General features: G+C 39.8%; 1 protein-coding gene across 17 annotated transcripts; it reads right to left on the bottom strand.

Annotated features, from left to right (window-relative positions):
- Nucleotides 1–650: 650 nt before the first annotated feature.
- Nucleotides 651–13,573, bottom strand: ddx3xa (DEAD-box helicase 3 X-linked a). 17 transcript variants are annotated; one of them, XM_052565006.1, is made up of 22 exons: nt 13,209–13,564; nt 11,831–11,882; nt 11,611–11,658; nt 11,164–11,223; nt 10,685–10,777; nt 10,525–10,596; nt 9,327–9,410; nt 8,592–8,768; nt 8,361–8,496; nt 7,804–7,920; nt 7,599–7,698; nt 7,359–7,494; nt 6,726–6,823; nt 6,523–6,624; nt 6,272–6,432; nt 6,033–6,177; nt 5,804–5,948; nt 4,355–4,536; nt 4,157–4,274; nt 3,918–4,071; nt 3,711–3,835; nt 651–3,392 (listed from the first exon to the last, which is right to left on the bottom strand). In XM_052565006.1, exons 1-22 carry the CDS (start codon nt 13,251–13,253, stop codon nt 3,301–3,303), a joined length of 2,442 nt encoding a protein of 813 aa, XP_052420966.1. In that variant the 5' UTR covers nt 13,254–13,564; the 3' UTR covers nt 651–3,300. The 17 variants fall into 17 exon arrangements, with proteins under 17 accessions (XP_052420966.1, XP_052420967.1, XP_052420968.1 ...); XM_052565007.1 differs by having other exon boundaries at nt 6,523–6,621; XM_052565008.1 differs by having other exon boundaries at nt 6,523–6,621; nt 7,804–7,917.
- Between the last annotated feature and the right edge of the window lie 781 nt (nt 13,574–14,354).

Below are 14,354 nucleotides of genomic sequence, written 5' to 3'. Positions count from 1 at the left end.
TCCTTCTACCACCTGGGTTTCACGTCAGGGAACAGTGAGGTCACTTTGCAATTTGGAAAGAGAAAAACGGAAATAAATCTACCGTGCAATTATAATTTAGGAGTAAAGAAAGCTTTTTCTTTTTTTTTTTTTATACAAGAGTAATCAGGCTTCAGTGGTGTGATGTTTAAGATGAATTATTGGTGAACATAATTTACCAAAAATTAAAATGTTGATAATGCACAAAAATAAAAAAAAACAGTGTCTAGTACCAGACTCTTATTTTCCAGTATATTGTTCCCATCTCCTTAAAAATATGCAAAAAAAAAAAAAAAAAAAAAAAAAAAAAAAACAACATGCAAGTTTAGAATATTTGAACAGTGGAAAAAAACTGGTGCTTTGGGGCATTTCATTTATAATTTCATTTTAACACCATTAGTTTAGTTTAGCCACTGGCACAGTTTACCCTGACATATCTGATGCAAGAACTACTACCTACCAATTTTAGGAAGAAGGCTTAATTTAATAATTTGAGCATGGCAATTTCCAGTCAGTCTAGTCCTTTACTACTTTGATAGTAATAATACATTTTATTTTTCATTACTCAGCAGTGACCAGCAAACGCAGTGTGACCCCCTGTAAGCAGAGGAAATAAAACAAGGGACACCAAGTAAAGAATGAGTTTCTATTTTGTAAATTAAACATTTCGATTTTAGATCACAGTGAGATCTGCCGTTACAAACGTTTGACCAAAGTTCTGCTACATCAAACACTTTAGAAACCATGCTTGATTCTAAGGAATTTGCATCAAACTTTTTATTTTGGTAAAATCATACAATAAATGCACAGCCGAGTCATCTCATGCAGTGCAGAGCCTAGAAGCTACGACATAAAGCAAATCCTAAATCTAAGGAGCTCTGGTGTCCTCTCTGGGAGCCAACTATTCTCCTATTTCCATCTGAATGGAGGGCAGGGGATGTGATTTTAGTATTTCCAACACACTTTAAGACTTATTGCTAGCATGGATACTTGCAGCTTCTCCTGAGCGGACTAATACCAGAGTCGCTGTATATGTAAATACAATAGAAATCAACCACAAGGTTGTCATGTGCCAGACATTGACAGAAACAAAACTTCAACAGAACCAATGCCAATCTGTAGGACAGAAAAAAAGCACACATTTGGAGAATCTGGACAGTTTTTGCACTGATACTTCAGTTTTGTTAGTTTAGTTCAACTTTTTTTTAATGCTTTTGAATCCAAACCTTGGCATTTTCCAGCACCCTCCCCCACCGCCCCTCCCCCGTTTCCAATTTTGAGAGCCAATTGGTAATTCCATAGCGACGTGTTGCCGTTAGGCCTTTAACAGCTGTGGAAACTGACCGAGTCCATTACGTCTGAAACATTAAAAAGCTCACGCTACCCCGAAATACAGAAATTTTCCACGCATACAGGTGACATTCAACATTCAAGTGCCAGTGTTCAGGTATTGTCTTTTGGTCAAGTTACTTGAAACTTTCAAAGAATCACTTTGAGGCTTATAAAAATAAATATTTCTCAAAAAATGCTTAATAAATTACACAAAACTAGCAGCAAAAGTAGAATCTAGAAATCTGTGTGCAAATAGCTAAATTCCCCACTGCTGATCGCCCTGGTCCCAAATAAATCCTGGTAAATAGTGAGAACCCTTCCCCTTTTGTAAACGAGCTGCATATCTCCGGTCTCCCGACACAATATTTGGAAGCGTGAGGACATGCACTCAAGACACGCACTGTATATATAAAACTTGAAATGTGCAATAAAAGAACTTTGTAAAACTCGATGGGCACAACGTACACGGGCCTAGACTAACTAAAGTAGCACCATTCAACTCGAAGTTCTCAATACTGTCAGTGCATCTGCTTGAATTCATCATTAAAAAAAAAAAGTCAAGGCACAACTCACTTGAGAAGAAAATCGATTGCACTTGCGATAAATGCCTTATTTCTCCTCCAGCCGACCGCTTCTGTCGGAAGCAGAAAACTGGCTCCTCAGCCAGTGGTTTAAGTTCGCATCTAACCTGATGAATTTCAGGAGCTGACAGCATTCGTATTCCTGGATACACAAGCTAAAATGGTGGCCTGTCTAAGTGCACTCACGTCAGGCCCAACGCAAAACAAACCCTCGGTTGGGATCCGCCAGTACCTCAAAATGAACTCTCGCGCTGCCTCTACCTATGAAAAAGGGAGCCATGCCTGCTGCGCAGCTTGAAAAGAGAGGACGTTTGTATTTAAAGAAAGCCTTCAATTCGTTCGTCTTCTCTCCTTGACCAAAAAACAAAACACTAGCATGCGTATGTGACCAAAGCGGTCATGAAGCGAAGGCACGGCCGCTTTGGTTCTGTGGTCCGTTTGTAGCCATTTGAACTTCACTTTTAGAATTGGCAGGCATTTTTTGTTTTGCTGACATTTGTAAAGAAACATTTTATCAAAAAACCTTGGAGTTTTTCAATAAATGGCATCTGCTTCTCTAAAATGTTGTTTCGAGAAAGAATAGTAGTAGTTAACAAAAAATGCTGCCCACTTAAGAGTGGCTAGCATGTGGTTCTTACTAGCTGCCATAACACTGTCAAGTCAATTAAAACAAGTGCAGTAAGTTCCAGCATTTGGAATTTTCAAACACTGCGTGTTTCCAATATTTCGTCATAAATATCACAACTGGAATGGCCTTTTCAAGACAACCATATCCCTAAAGAGGTGTCTTCTCCAGGACAGAGTGAGCAAAACGAAAGGAAGTCAGACTGATTTGTCGCTTGCGACACAGATGCTTCACAGAGTTCTTCTGCAAAGCGCCTGTGATGTGTCATACTTTGTGGCTTGTATTGTTGGCTTGTGACATCAGTGATAATTTGAAGTTCAAATGGAACAGCGACTATCTGAGTCACGTTATCCCAGTATTTGCCAAGGTTTGATTAAGTACAAGCTTTCAAATGCCTTTACAGCAAAAAAAAAAAAAAACCTAAAACAAAATTAAGCTCTTGGCCAAGTTCACTCGATGAAATTAACAAAACTAAATTCCTGTCTATATTCAAAAAGGCACAGTACATTTACATACAAAAATGATCCTCTTTTTTAACAAAGAAAAAGTCAGAAACGTAGGTGCTGTAATAGATCAAATACACAAGTGGGCATCCTTGTTATTCTCCTCCGGTTTTGCCACAGATCAGCTCCCTTTAGAATGTGGGCAGAGAATCACAGCGTGTAATGTACCGAGTTCATAAAGCTACACAGGGGGTAGAATCTGGCTATGATAACATGTGGTTTCAGTTCAGCAGACATATATTTAGTTGCCCCACCAGTCCACCTGGGCGTAGCTTCCTCCATAGTTTCCATAGTTGCCCCCGTAGCTGTCACCACCGAAGCTCCCAAAACCACCTGAAACAGACAAGGAGTTCAGCACTGACTTTATGGGAAAAATCAGGTTCTTTCAGGTTCTCTTATAATGTTATCAAGACTTTTACATCAATTAGAAGTAATAGGCTGTTTTCTGTCCTGTTTTAGAATGAACGCTCAACACTCTGTATGAATTGGTGTGGCGGGATGTAGACTCAGAGGTAAACCCCCACTGCTATGATTGGCTAGCAGCAAAAAATTTTATTGTAAGTTTATTCGTTTAGAATGAATTTTAAAGTTACCTAATTGAGCATGATTATAAGTGGCAAATCATAGGATGGGGTTTCAAGTTAAACTAACCCTTATTCCCTCCAAAACCTCGGTTTCCTCCATGGCCACCGGTGTTGCGAGCACCACGATTGCCGAAAGTGTTGCTGCCCCCAGCCATCTGGCGGTAATCCCTGGCCCCAAAGCCACCAGAGAATCTGCAGAAGAAGAATAACATCATGAACCTGGAAAATACACCAACCCACTGGGGAGATCTGGAGCGCTTGGAGGTTTGTGTACCTCTTGGGGCGTCCACGGTTGGTGCTCTTGTGCTGGTGCTCATAGGCTAGGTTCTCAAGCCAGGAAGGCACTTCCTGTTTGGCCTCCACCAAGATGTCCAGTAGATCTTTAGTGATGTTGCTGTTCTTATCATTAAAGAAGGATGTGGCCAGTCCTGAAATTAAATCAATATCTCAAACAGAGTTCCTGGCAAAAACAAGAAATGCAAGGAATTTCAGAAAATGACATCAAAATCTCACCAAGGTTTCCTACACGGCCTGTACGACCGATGCGGTGGACATATTCCTCAATGTCACTAGGCAAGTCAAAATTGATCACGTGTTTCACGTTGGAGATGTCAAGGCCACGTGCAGCCACCTATCAAGACAAAAACAGAATCAGATAAACAGGCTTGAGGAAAACCACAGGCTTCCAGTGAACTCACAAACTCGACTCACAGCGGTGGCAACCATGATAGGGCAGCGGCCAGACCGGAACTGGTGGAGAGCCTCCTCACGATCGCGCTGAGACCGGTCACCATGGATACTGGTGCAGGCATAGCCTTCGCGGTAGAGGAAGTCCTCAAGAGCATCAGCACCCTTCTTAGTCTCCACAAACACCAGTGTGAGAGAGTCTTTGCCTACAAAGACAAGAATAAGTCACTATGGATAAAAGCATCTTGCAAGTAAAGAAATGCTTCTGTAAGCTTAATCATCTGCATTCAATGCAATATTAAACAGCTTGCTTCTTTACCGTAGTCAAGATTTGCCATAATGGCATGAAAATGTATAACACACTGCATTTAATGTCCCACTACGTGACTTCATTCCCTCCCTTTAAGCTACTAAACCGCAACCTTCTGCTAGTCCTTGCTTAGATAATGTTGGCATGGTAACACGGACCAAAAAGACTCATCTAAAAGCATGAGTCTCTCAGTGCTGTGTTGCTATGGATATACATGAGAGCTTCACCAAGTCAGTCAGTCGCTGTTTCTTCATGTTCACAACCATAAATCAGTCTCATCTCTTTAGCCACATTTTAAAAATGGTTTCAAAATGAAATTTAAGATGATTTTAAAAAAAGGTATTATTTATAGTTGTAAAGAAAAATGTTATTCAAAAGTAAATGAAATTATAGAAGCCATAAAAAATAAAAATAAAATCCCATACCACCATTTATTAGAAATGACAAGATTCAAACTTATGCATCGGCATAAAAAGTAACGATGTAATGCATCGATTTTAAAAAGTGTGCATAGTACAAGTTGGCATCTGCCCCATGATACAGTGTATAACATTTGCATCTGTAAAAACTGATTTCTACATAATTATTAGTAGATGCCAAAAACGTGGGCAATAATTTGTGCCCTTTTTTTATGTGGATTGATTTCTCCTATCTAAACAGTTTCTCAAGTGCATTATATCACTGCTGCTCTGTAAATATGACATGTCACAACACTACGAAGACTGAGGCGTTAGTCAAAAAGTAAAAAAAAGTAAAAAAAGCACTTACATTAATTCAGATTTTGTCTGTCTGAACTAAAGAAACAAATGTGAAATCTTTACCATATTGAATTACATAGCATCATATATATTTTTTCTGTTGCATCATATTGCATTGAATCAAAATCGGATTGCACTGCACTGTAATGGGGTGAATCACATCTCATCGGTAGCTGCTTCATTATCAATCTTCAAATAAAACAATGTATCATATTGTTGGCTATACATGGCAATGCACATCCCTACAATTCATGGTATAAGTTTAAAAATCCAGTGTTACAATACAATAAAATCTATACACCCACATATATCATCAGACTGAGTTGACCAAATCAGTTATTCCTGCAACAAGCTATTAATGACCTGATGACATTTTAAAACAGTGGCCAATGGAAGGAGATTTACCTGTTGCATTGAGCAGGTCAAGAAGGAAGGAGCGCTTGTCATTTTCTTCAACCCAAACCACCTTCTGGGTGATATTCTCTGAGGTGGAGCCCACACGGCCCACAGCCAGGAAGATGTACTCCTCCAGAAAGTCACGAGCCAGAATCTTAAAATATAAAAAGGTACAGATGCAGTTCTTCATTGTGATCAAAAATTTTATTTAAATTCACAGTGACTCAAGTGTGCATACCTGGATCTCTTTTGGGAAGGTGGCACTGAACATCATGGTCTGGCGAGCACCTTTAGGAGGCATGGTGTCCTGCTCCACAATACGTCTGATCTGGGGTTCAAAACCCATATCCAGCATTCTGTCTGCCTCGTCCAACACCAGGTATCTACACAGAATGTATTAAGTTTTCATTTTTCGGAATTACCTCGTATTTGAGGTCAAAGAAAACCGACAATCTTTCTGCGACTTGATTTACTTACTTGCAGTAGTCCAGGCCAATCTTGCCCCGCTCCATCATGTCTACCAGACGACCCGGTGTGGCCACTAGCAGGTGACAGCCTCTTTCCAAATCACGGATCTGCTGCCCTATATCTGCGCCTCCGTACACCACACACGGGCGCACTCTGGAGCGGTAAGAGAACTGCAGAAGATGACAACAACAAACTGTGTTGAGACGAGCTGAATTTGAACCAGTTTTTGCTAACCTGTAGTAGGTCCACCAGAAACATACCTTTCTGGCCTCATCATAAATCTGAAGAGCAAGTTCTCTGGTTGGAGCCAGAACCAGAGAGATGGGATACTGCTTACGACGGAAGTACTTCCCATTCTCCTGCTTGAGAAAGACCAAAACAAAAGGCTTTCATGACAGAAGCAGAAATTGTTTCCGTCAGACTCCGTGCACAACTTCTGTCCAACAAAGTAATGTATAGTAACCTGGGTGCTGGCTTTGGTGGCCTGCAGTGCCTCTCCAGGTCCATCAGTGTAGATCTGACTAAGCACAGGAAGCAAGAAGGCTGCAGTCTTCCCCGAGCCTAAGAGAACGAAGCACACACCCGATGAAGCACATTGCTCTTCACTGCTCATACATCTGCACACTGAAGTTTCATCCTCATGGGACAGCCAAAGCCAGACTTTGCACATTCAATTTAGACAACAATGTGGTTTATTCTGACAAAGCCCTGCCTGCTGAGACAGGAAGTGGAAGGGGTACATTTTGAAAACTATGTTCAAGGATCTGTCAGTGAACTCTTGGCATGAACTTGGGCTCACAATTACTCATTTTACTCATGTCGATCAGAAAAGAATTTAGTTAGTCAGGGGGTCAGTGTTTACATTATGTAAATGACCCACAACATATAATGCAGCATCAGCAGTCTTTGCAGTTTCTACTTAAGTCAGCTAAAGCTACTGACATTGTCAAACTGTGCAAAGACATTTTTATCTTTGTTTTACTTTGTCATCACATAATTGCAAATATAGTTTGCCATTACAGTTCAACCGGCAAGCAATTTAAGACCATTTATCTCCTGGTAGACAGACATAGTGGTCCACTGTCTAATGACCCACCTGTTTGAGCACAGGCCATAAGGTCCCTCTTGGCCTTGATGATGGGGATTGCATACTTTTGAACAGGAGTAGGCCGTGTGTAGCGGGTCAGACTGATGTTGCTCATAATGATCTCGCCCATGTCCACATCATGGAACTGAACGACAAATAGAAACCATAATCCGCCGGTTCCTTTAGCAGTGTTCTACCTTATTTGTTTTGCCACTTGATTCAACAAGGCAGTATGATTATTAGGCTTACACTCTCAATATGCCCAGGACTGTTTGTTCCAGTGGCCTCCACAGGAATGTCATCATACTTCTCAAAGTTAATCCCCGTGTTGCCTCCAGAGAACAGCTCCCTGTCGTTTAGAGGGGGAGAAAGAAGACAAAACAATGGCTTAAACACAGAGACAGATGGACTCAGGAGACAGGACACACAGTGCGATTAACAGCGGGCCACTTACTGTTCCAGACGCTCATTGGGGGACAGTGGCTTTGACCAGTCCTCTTCATCTCTGGATTCTTCAACCCAACGACTGTTCCCTCCTGTTCCTCCACCAAAGCCTCCACGCTCATACCTGCTTAGAAACAGCACAGCACAATGAATACTCAATTTTTATATGATCTATTACTTCTGAGGATATTGAATTAACAGGCTTAATCAATCACCCTACTGTTTAGAAAAGTAGCGCATATAACCAACAAACCAAACAATCTGAGAATCACTTAACGGGTGTCAATTTAGGCACCAGAAGACCGATAAAACAGACACTATAAATCAGCAGAACTTTTCAACTAGTACAGCAATCTGGATTATCACATATCAGAGCACTTTTTGGTGGATTGGAGCTTAAACACTAAAATAAACACAAAAATGCCCATCTTGACGTGTGTCTTCATTAACAGTCTAAAGTAAACATACACAGTTGGGAGGTTGAGAACCTTTTACTCAAAATAGTTAGGTTAGTAAAATTTCAAAAAATTTCAAAAACAGCTGTTACAATACTGCTCTCTTCCTCACCTTCCTCTTGAGCCAGCTCCTCTATCATTGAAGAAGGCAGACTTCCCTCTGTCTGAACGCCCACCAAAGCTAGTGTAGGCATCTCGGTTTACCACAGAGTTCCAGCCTCCATCTTTGTTCTCATAACTGCCATAACCTGCAATTTCATCATGTTAGACGATTAAACATGTACAACAACAAAACAATCACTCTTCTATCATTTCTAAATTCTAAGACTTTAAAAACTGTCACCTGCATTATTCATTGGCTGGTTGAAAGAACCACCGTTCCTATTTCCACGAAAGCCACCACGTCCACCTCTGTCATTACGAGGAAGTCCATGGCTGAAGTTAGCAGTCCCATTCATACGACCGTCATGGTACCCATTGACAAAACCATTGCTGCGACCGCCGTCCCATCCTGGAGAATCTTTCAAAAAGGGACAGACAGGTAGAGTAAGTGAGGATACTGAGGGAATGGCTCAAATTTACAACTTAGCTCAAAGCCAAGACTGGTTTCAGTAATGGTGGAATGAGTGGCAGATGTGAAAAAGCCAGTAAGCTATTTGCTTCTACGGCAACAAATAAAACAATTCAAGTGAGTTGGGTGAACCAGAGAGACAGGTTCATGACACTGCTTAAAAAAAAAAAAAAAGAACAGACAGAACAATGGGCATCTCTGGGCAAAACTGGCACTCCTAGTGTTTACAAGACCATGTGCAAGAAAAACAACCAGTTCAGCCATCCAGTGACTGAAAAATCCAGTTTAAATCAACAAAGAGCACACACACTCCAAAAATCACATCAGGTGATCGTTTATAGAGCAATGTACTTTACCAAACAAGGTTGTGACACACACACAAAGAGAAACATCTTACAAGCACTAGAGCCTATACAGATGAATAACCATTTAAACTGGTGATCCTTTTCTGTCCGAAAACCACCAAAAGCAGGCCAAGCCATGCCATGGTTTGATACTCAAATTTACCACAGCGATCAGCCCAGCTGATAACACTGGCTGCGTCCTCATTTCCGTCGGTGGCTACACTGCTGTCGGTACGCGCAGGAGAGGCTGCAAGTGACACACACAGAAATTAGCCTGGACTGCGCTCATGCATACCCCACTCTTCATTACTCCAGTGAACAAAAACAGGGCAAAACACAAATAACTTGCATATCTGACTTCCTCAGATGTGGTTACACCACACAAACAAATATTAGCTTTCCAAACTTACTTTAAAAGAGCACAATCACTGGTGACCTACTTGCTAATCAGAAAGCCAAGGCATACTGTCAAACATACGATGAGGAATCATCAAAAATAACAACTGTGGCAGGCAGTAAATGCAATAGAGGTCAAAGTAAACAACAAACAAGTTGTTTGAGAAGAAAAAAGAAATAAAAAATGCATCAGGAGTTAGACATGGTGTCTCTTGGCAAGTATGAATCCAAACAATTGATGTGGCAGCAGCGAAACGTCAAAGCTCAGATCAGTTGATCTTGTGAACTGGAGTGAACAAATTATGTAGTGGTGTAGTTAGAGCTGTTAACATATGCATCACTTAAAAAAAAATCAACACAATTAAAGGATCAGTTCACCCAAAAATGAAAATTAGCTTGTGTTTTACTCACCCTCGAAGCATCCTAGTTGTATGTGCCTTTCTTCTTACAGACGAATCCAGTCGAAGTTATATAAATTGGCCTGGCTATTTCAAGCTCTATCATTGCAACCAGCAGATGTTATTTGATCAGTCTACAAGTGGTCAAATAAAGCGTGCGCATCCATAATAAAACGTGCCACACAAGGCTCCGGGGGTGAATAAAGGCCTGCTTTATGCATGGATTTGCTACGGGAGGCCTTTATTCACTCCCCGGGAAGATAGACAGATGCAATAATAGAGCTTGGAATAGCCAGGACAATTTTTTATATAACTCCGACTGGATGCATCTTAAAAAGAAGACAGACATACACCTAGGATGCCTCGAGGGTGAGTGAACCGCAGCCCAACTTTCATTTTTGGGCGAACTGACCCTTTAAGCATGCTATTGACACATAGCATTAGAACATAGTCTCGAGGAAAGTTCACAAACTTCAGCTCAAGGGTCTAGTTAAAATGCACTGATGTCACAGAGAGCAGCCAGCAGAACAGAGGGACGATGCAGAGGTCACATGCATAAAGAGGTACCACATCTGTCTGGCCAGCCACTAGTGTCGGTGTGATAAAATGAGAGCTCCTGGTGTGGATATCTCTGGGAACCTAAGCAGAGGCACAGGGCACTTAAAAGAAACCCATTCCTTCACAACGGAGGAGCATAAGAGCAAATCAGGTCGTTTTGAATAGTTACCGGTCCTAAAGTCATTCCATCCAGTTGGAAAGTTATGCCTATGTCTTTGGTTTCCCTCAGGGTGCCAACTCTGAGGATACTGTTTGGGAGAAACTTGAGAAACAGTTTCACATTGACATTGTCAGAAGATGGCAAAATATTTAAAAGCATTCAAAAGGAGTGTTTGTGCGCACGCTATTGCATACAAGCCTCTTTCCTATTTGTTCACATTTAGAGAGCCAATTAGAAAAGAGAAGAAAGGAGAGAAATGCAAGCAACCGCAGCTGCCGGGTAATCACAGGGAGCAGCCGGACAAAGCCACAAAAGCTTTGTGGACTCAGAACTGGCTCCTTCAGTTTCATAAAGTGTGAGGTTCACTCAACACTCTGAAAACTGACTTTAAACGTCTGGCCACAAAGTACTGGCTCTGAAGGCATGGAATTAAATTTTCATGCATCTTGGAAGCAAAGCACCTTCAGAAGAACCTGACCAAGACTTACAGCTCTGTACGGGTGCCACTGAATAACCGCTCTGTCTACCAGAGGAATAAGCATTTCCTGCTGTGAAAAAACATGAAGTCAAAGTGCAGAAAAACTCAACAATTGATCATAAAGCATTAACTTCAAGATAGATCTAGTGATCATTCTTAAGCGATGAAATGAAGTTGCTCATGTCAATTGAAATGGGAAATGATTTATTGAAAAAAAAAAATAATAATAAAATTCAAGAACTATTTTCACATGACAGTTATTGAATCGTAGACATCCAAGAAAATCTTAAAAGCGCCAATACGAAATTTTTCACTGAGTTTATACAGCAACTCAGAAGGCCAAAACACATATTTCAAAACCTAAATATTTGCCAAATTTTCATGCGTCTGCAAATTTCCCATTTTATAAAAAATTGTAGCATTTTACTCGTTTGTAATTTAAACAAGTATAACATACCATTTTTTGATGCTTCTTTGTTTCTCAAATGAGGAGGAATGTAACGCCCTGAAAGTAAAAATAAATATATATTTTTTATTTTATTTTATAAACTTGCATTTAAAATGTGCACTATAAACTTCCTAAAAAAATAAGTGCAAATAGAAAAAATACTATGCGGAGGATGTTTAAGCATTCAATCTGAATGTGGTAAATGCACTAAATTAGATAAATCACTTACGACCAGAGCCAGGACACTGTCCATCAGCTGGGTTCAAGTCTAAGACAGCAAGCTGAAAGACAGAAAGAGCAAAGTGGGCCACATTTAGTACACTACCACCTACAAATATATGCATGCCACACAGTCTAAACAGAAAACAGTACTGAGCCAGAGAGGAATTCCAAACCTCCACTACTTTTCTTCAATAGAACACAAAAGGAGATGTTTAACCTCAATCACCTTTATCTTTTTTTTTTTTTTTTCATAAAAATTAAGTAAAACATCTGCTATACAGCTTTTGTTATTACCTGGAATCACAAATCTTCAGCTTTTGAAGAAAGTCAAACAACTCCACAACAACATTAGGGTTGAGTAAACAAATGACAGTTGTTGTGACCACTGACAAATCTTAACATTTTAAACTTTATATCTAGGCAACTTCATTAACTTTCTTCATTAAAAGAAAGTTTTAAAATGCTTTGTCACAAACATCTTTCAGAGGGATAAAGTGTAATTAAACAACTTTGATCACGTGACTGTTTACATCAGCTATGTAAATGATGTCACATGAAATTAAGACAGTCTTTGTAGTCCTTTATATTTGACAACTGTATAAAAATACATCAACTCATTTAGAGCCTTTAAACTAACAGTAAATTGGTTCATCAAATTTCAAAACGGCTGCCAGAAATGTTTTTACAAGTCTTCATGGCCCCATCAAGCTATAAAGCCTGTGGTCATGAAACCACGAAACACTTCGAATTGGTAATATGGTTACTCATCTACAAATTGCTTAATGAATAAAACTCACTAAAACCATCATCAGGCCGTAATTAACAAAAATATTAATTCTTATCAAATTTAAAGGCTTCATGATAAACAGGCCGCAGACTCAAACGTCCGACATATTTCGACGTTATGCTTTTTTAACATTAACTTTACCCATCTCTAAAAAGACTAACGATTCTAAAGCGGTCACACAACTAATAGAAACTATATTTAGGGCTACGATGACGAAAAAAAAAAGTTGAAACGCTGATGTTGATTCTAGTAAGCCGAAATGCGGAAAATAATCTAAAGACATAAACAGAAGGCGTCGGCTATGCATCAAACAACACTTTAAACTGCAAAATGTGGATAACAGAACATAATTGTGTCATACTGTAAGTTATCTCTTGAATTTTATAATTTCAATGAGGGAAAAGATTAGAACACGAGGAACTGCGGCTGTGTCTCAACACCTAGTGAAGTGCCTTACTTGACAGCATTTCTGAGGCAGCACAAAGCTAAGAATGCTGTATATAAAGGCAGCCCACTAGGTTTTGAAACGCGTAGCGTTAGCCTGCGTGTCAAAGCGATTACAGAGCTCGCGTTTTAAAACACATTTTTCACAACCTACCTGCTGTTCTAGACCGTGTGAACCGTCGACGACCACATGACTCATAACTAAAGAGAATAAGTGAGGATTACTCCTTTATTTCTGAGAAGCTGTTTCTTTGTTGTCTAAAGGATTTCAGCCAAGTCTCCTTTTATACCGACGTCACTTGCTCCTTTTGTAGTCCTGTCCTTCTCCAAGGGCTTTTTTGTGCCAATACCACCGTAAGGGAAAAATAAAGAAATGTTTACGTGTAAGTTATCCCCCTTCAGCCCTTGTATTGGCAAAATAAACCCCGAAATGTGAAGTTTCTTTCGCGATGTCTGTGTGTTCTGCCTGCTGTGCTGATGGCAGCCCAGTGTGTGTGCGCTATGGCTGTTGGCTTCAGGCTAAATGCCATTGGATCAGCGAACGGAGGGAAGACGTCACGGAGACCGAGATATCGCGAGATGTAGCCGTCTCTTTTGCATACCGTGTCAAAAATACGTATTTTTATTATGTTCTGATCTTTTATAATCTTCCACTTTGTACTGAAGAACGTTTCTTCTACTTCTGGTTGGCACTTTTATATCCACGTTGATTTTTATTCACTTTATTTAGCACTTGTTTATTTCAATTTCAAATGCTTTAAAGGTAAATAAATCACTCCTGAACAGGTCATTTTTTAATTATATAGAAACACTGTGTGTATTTAGGATACATAAAATGCTAATAAATCAATGAATCAAAAGTACAACATTTGAGAATACAGAATAATGGTAATCAACAGATTTAAAAGAGAAACGTGATGGAGATAACACTGTGATTGAAATGTTCATGACTTAATAAATGACAAGAATTTGTCGATGCACGAAATGGACAAATTACGTGCACTGAGAGTCTTTTGTTGATAACAGAGACATATGTTTAATGAAGCACAAAACTGCACACATGTGCCATATTTTAGACAACAGACAACGATGAATCCATTTTAGTCCAATGCCTCTAACTTTGGCTATCTTTTTATACGTGTTCTTTTTTTCAACTTATGACGCTTTTAAGTCCCACTTTTCACAAGATTTTCAATTTGAATTATTTATTATTAATTTAAAAAATGACATTGATTTAAACTTGAATTGTAACTTTTTGTAATTATTAGTGGACAAATTAGACTAGTGTGCGTGGGAGAGC

The sequence above is a fragment of the Carassius gibelio genome, chromosome B9, assembly GCF_023724105.1.
Source record: "Carassius gibelio isolate Cgi1373 ecotype wild population from Czech Republic chromosome B9, carGib1.2-hapl.c, whole genome shotgun sequence".
NCBI lineage: Eukaryota > Metazoa > Chordata > Actinopteri > Cypriniformes > Cyprinidae > Carassius > Carassius gibelio.
This window is presented reverse-complemented; position numbering and strand designations above follow the sequence as displayed.

Bases quoted from the DNA above. Each gene is read 5' to 3' on its own strand.
- ddx3xa (XM_052565006.1), bottom strand. From the start codon at position 13,253: ATGAGTCATGTGGTCGTCGACGGTTCACACGGTCTAGAACAGCAG. The intron at 11,224-11,610 runs GTATGTTATACT...GTTTTTTCACAG, and splicing joins CAAAGAAGCATCAAAAAATG to CAGGAAATGCTTATTCCTCT. The intron at 3,836-3,917 runs GTACACAAACCT...CTTCTTCTGCAG, and splicing joins AACCGTGGACGCCCCAAGAG to ATTCTCTGGTGGCTTTGGGG.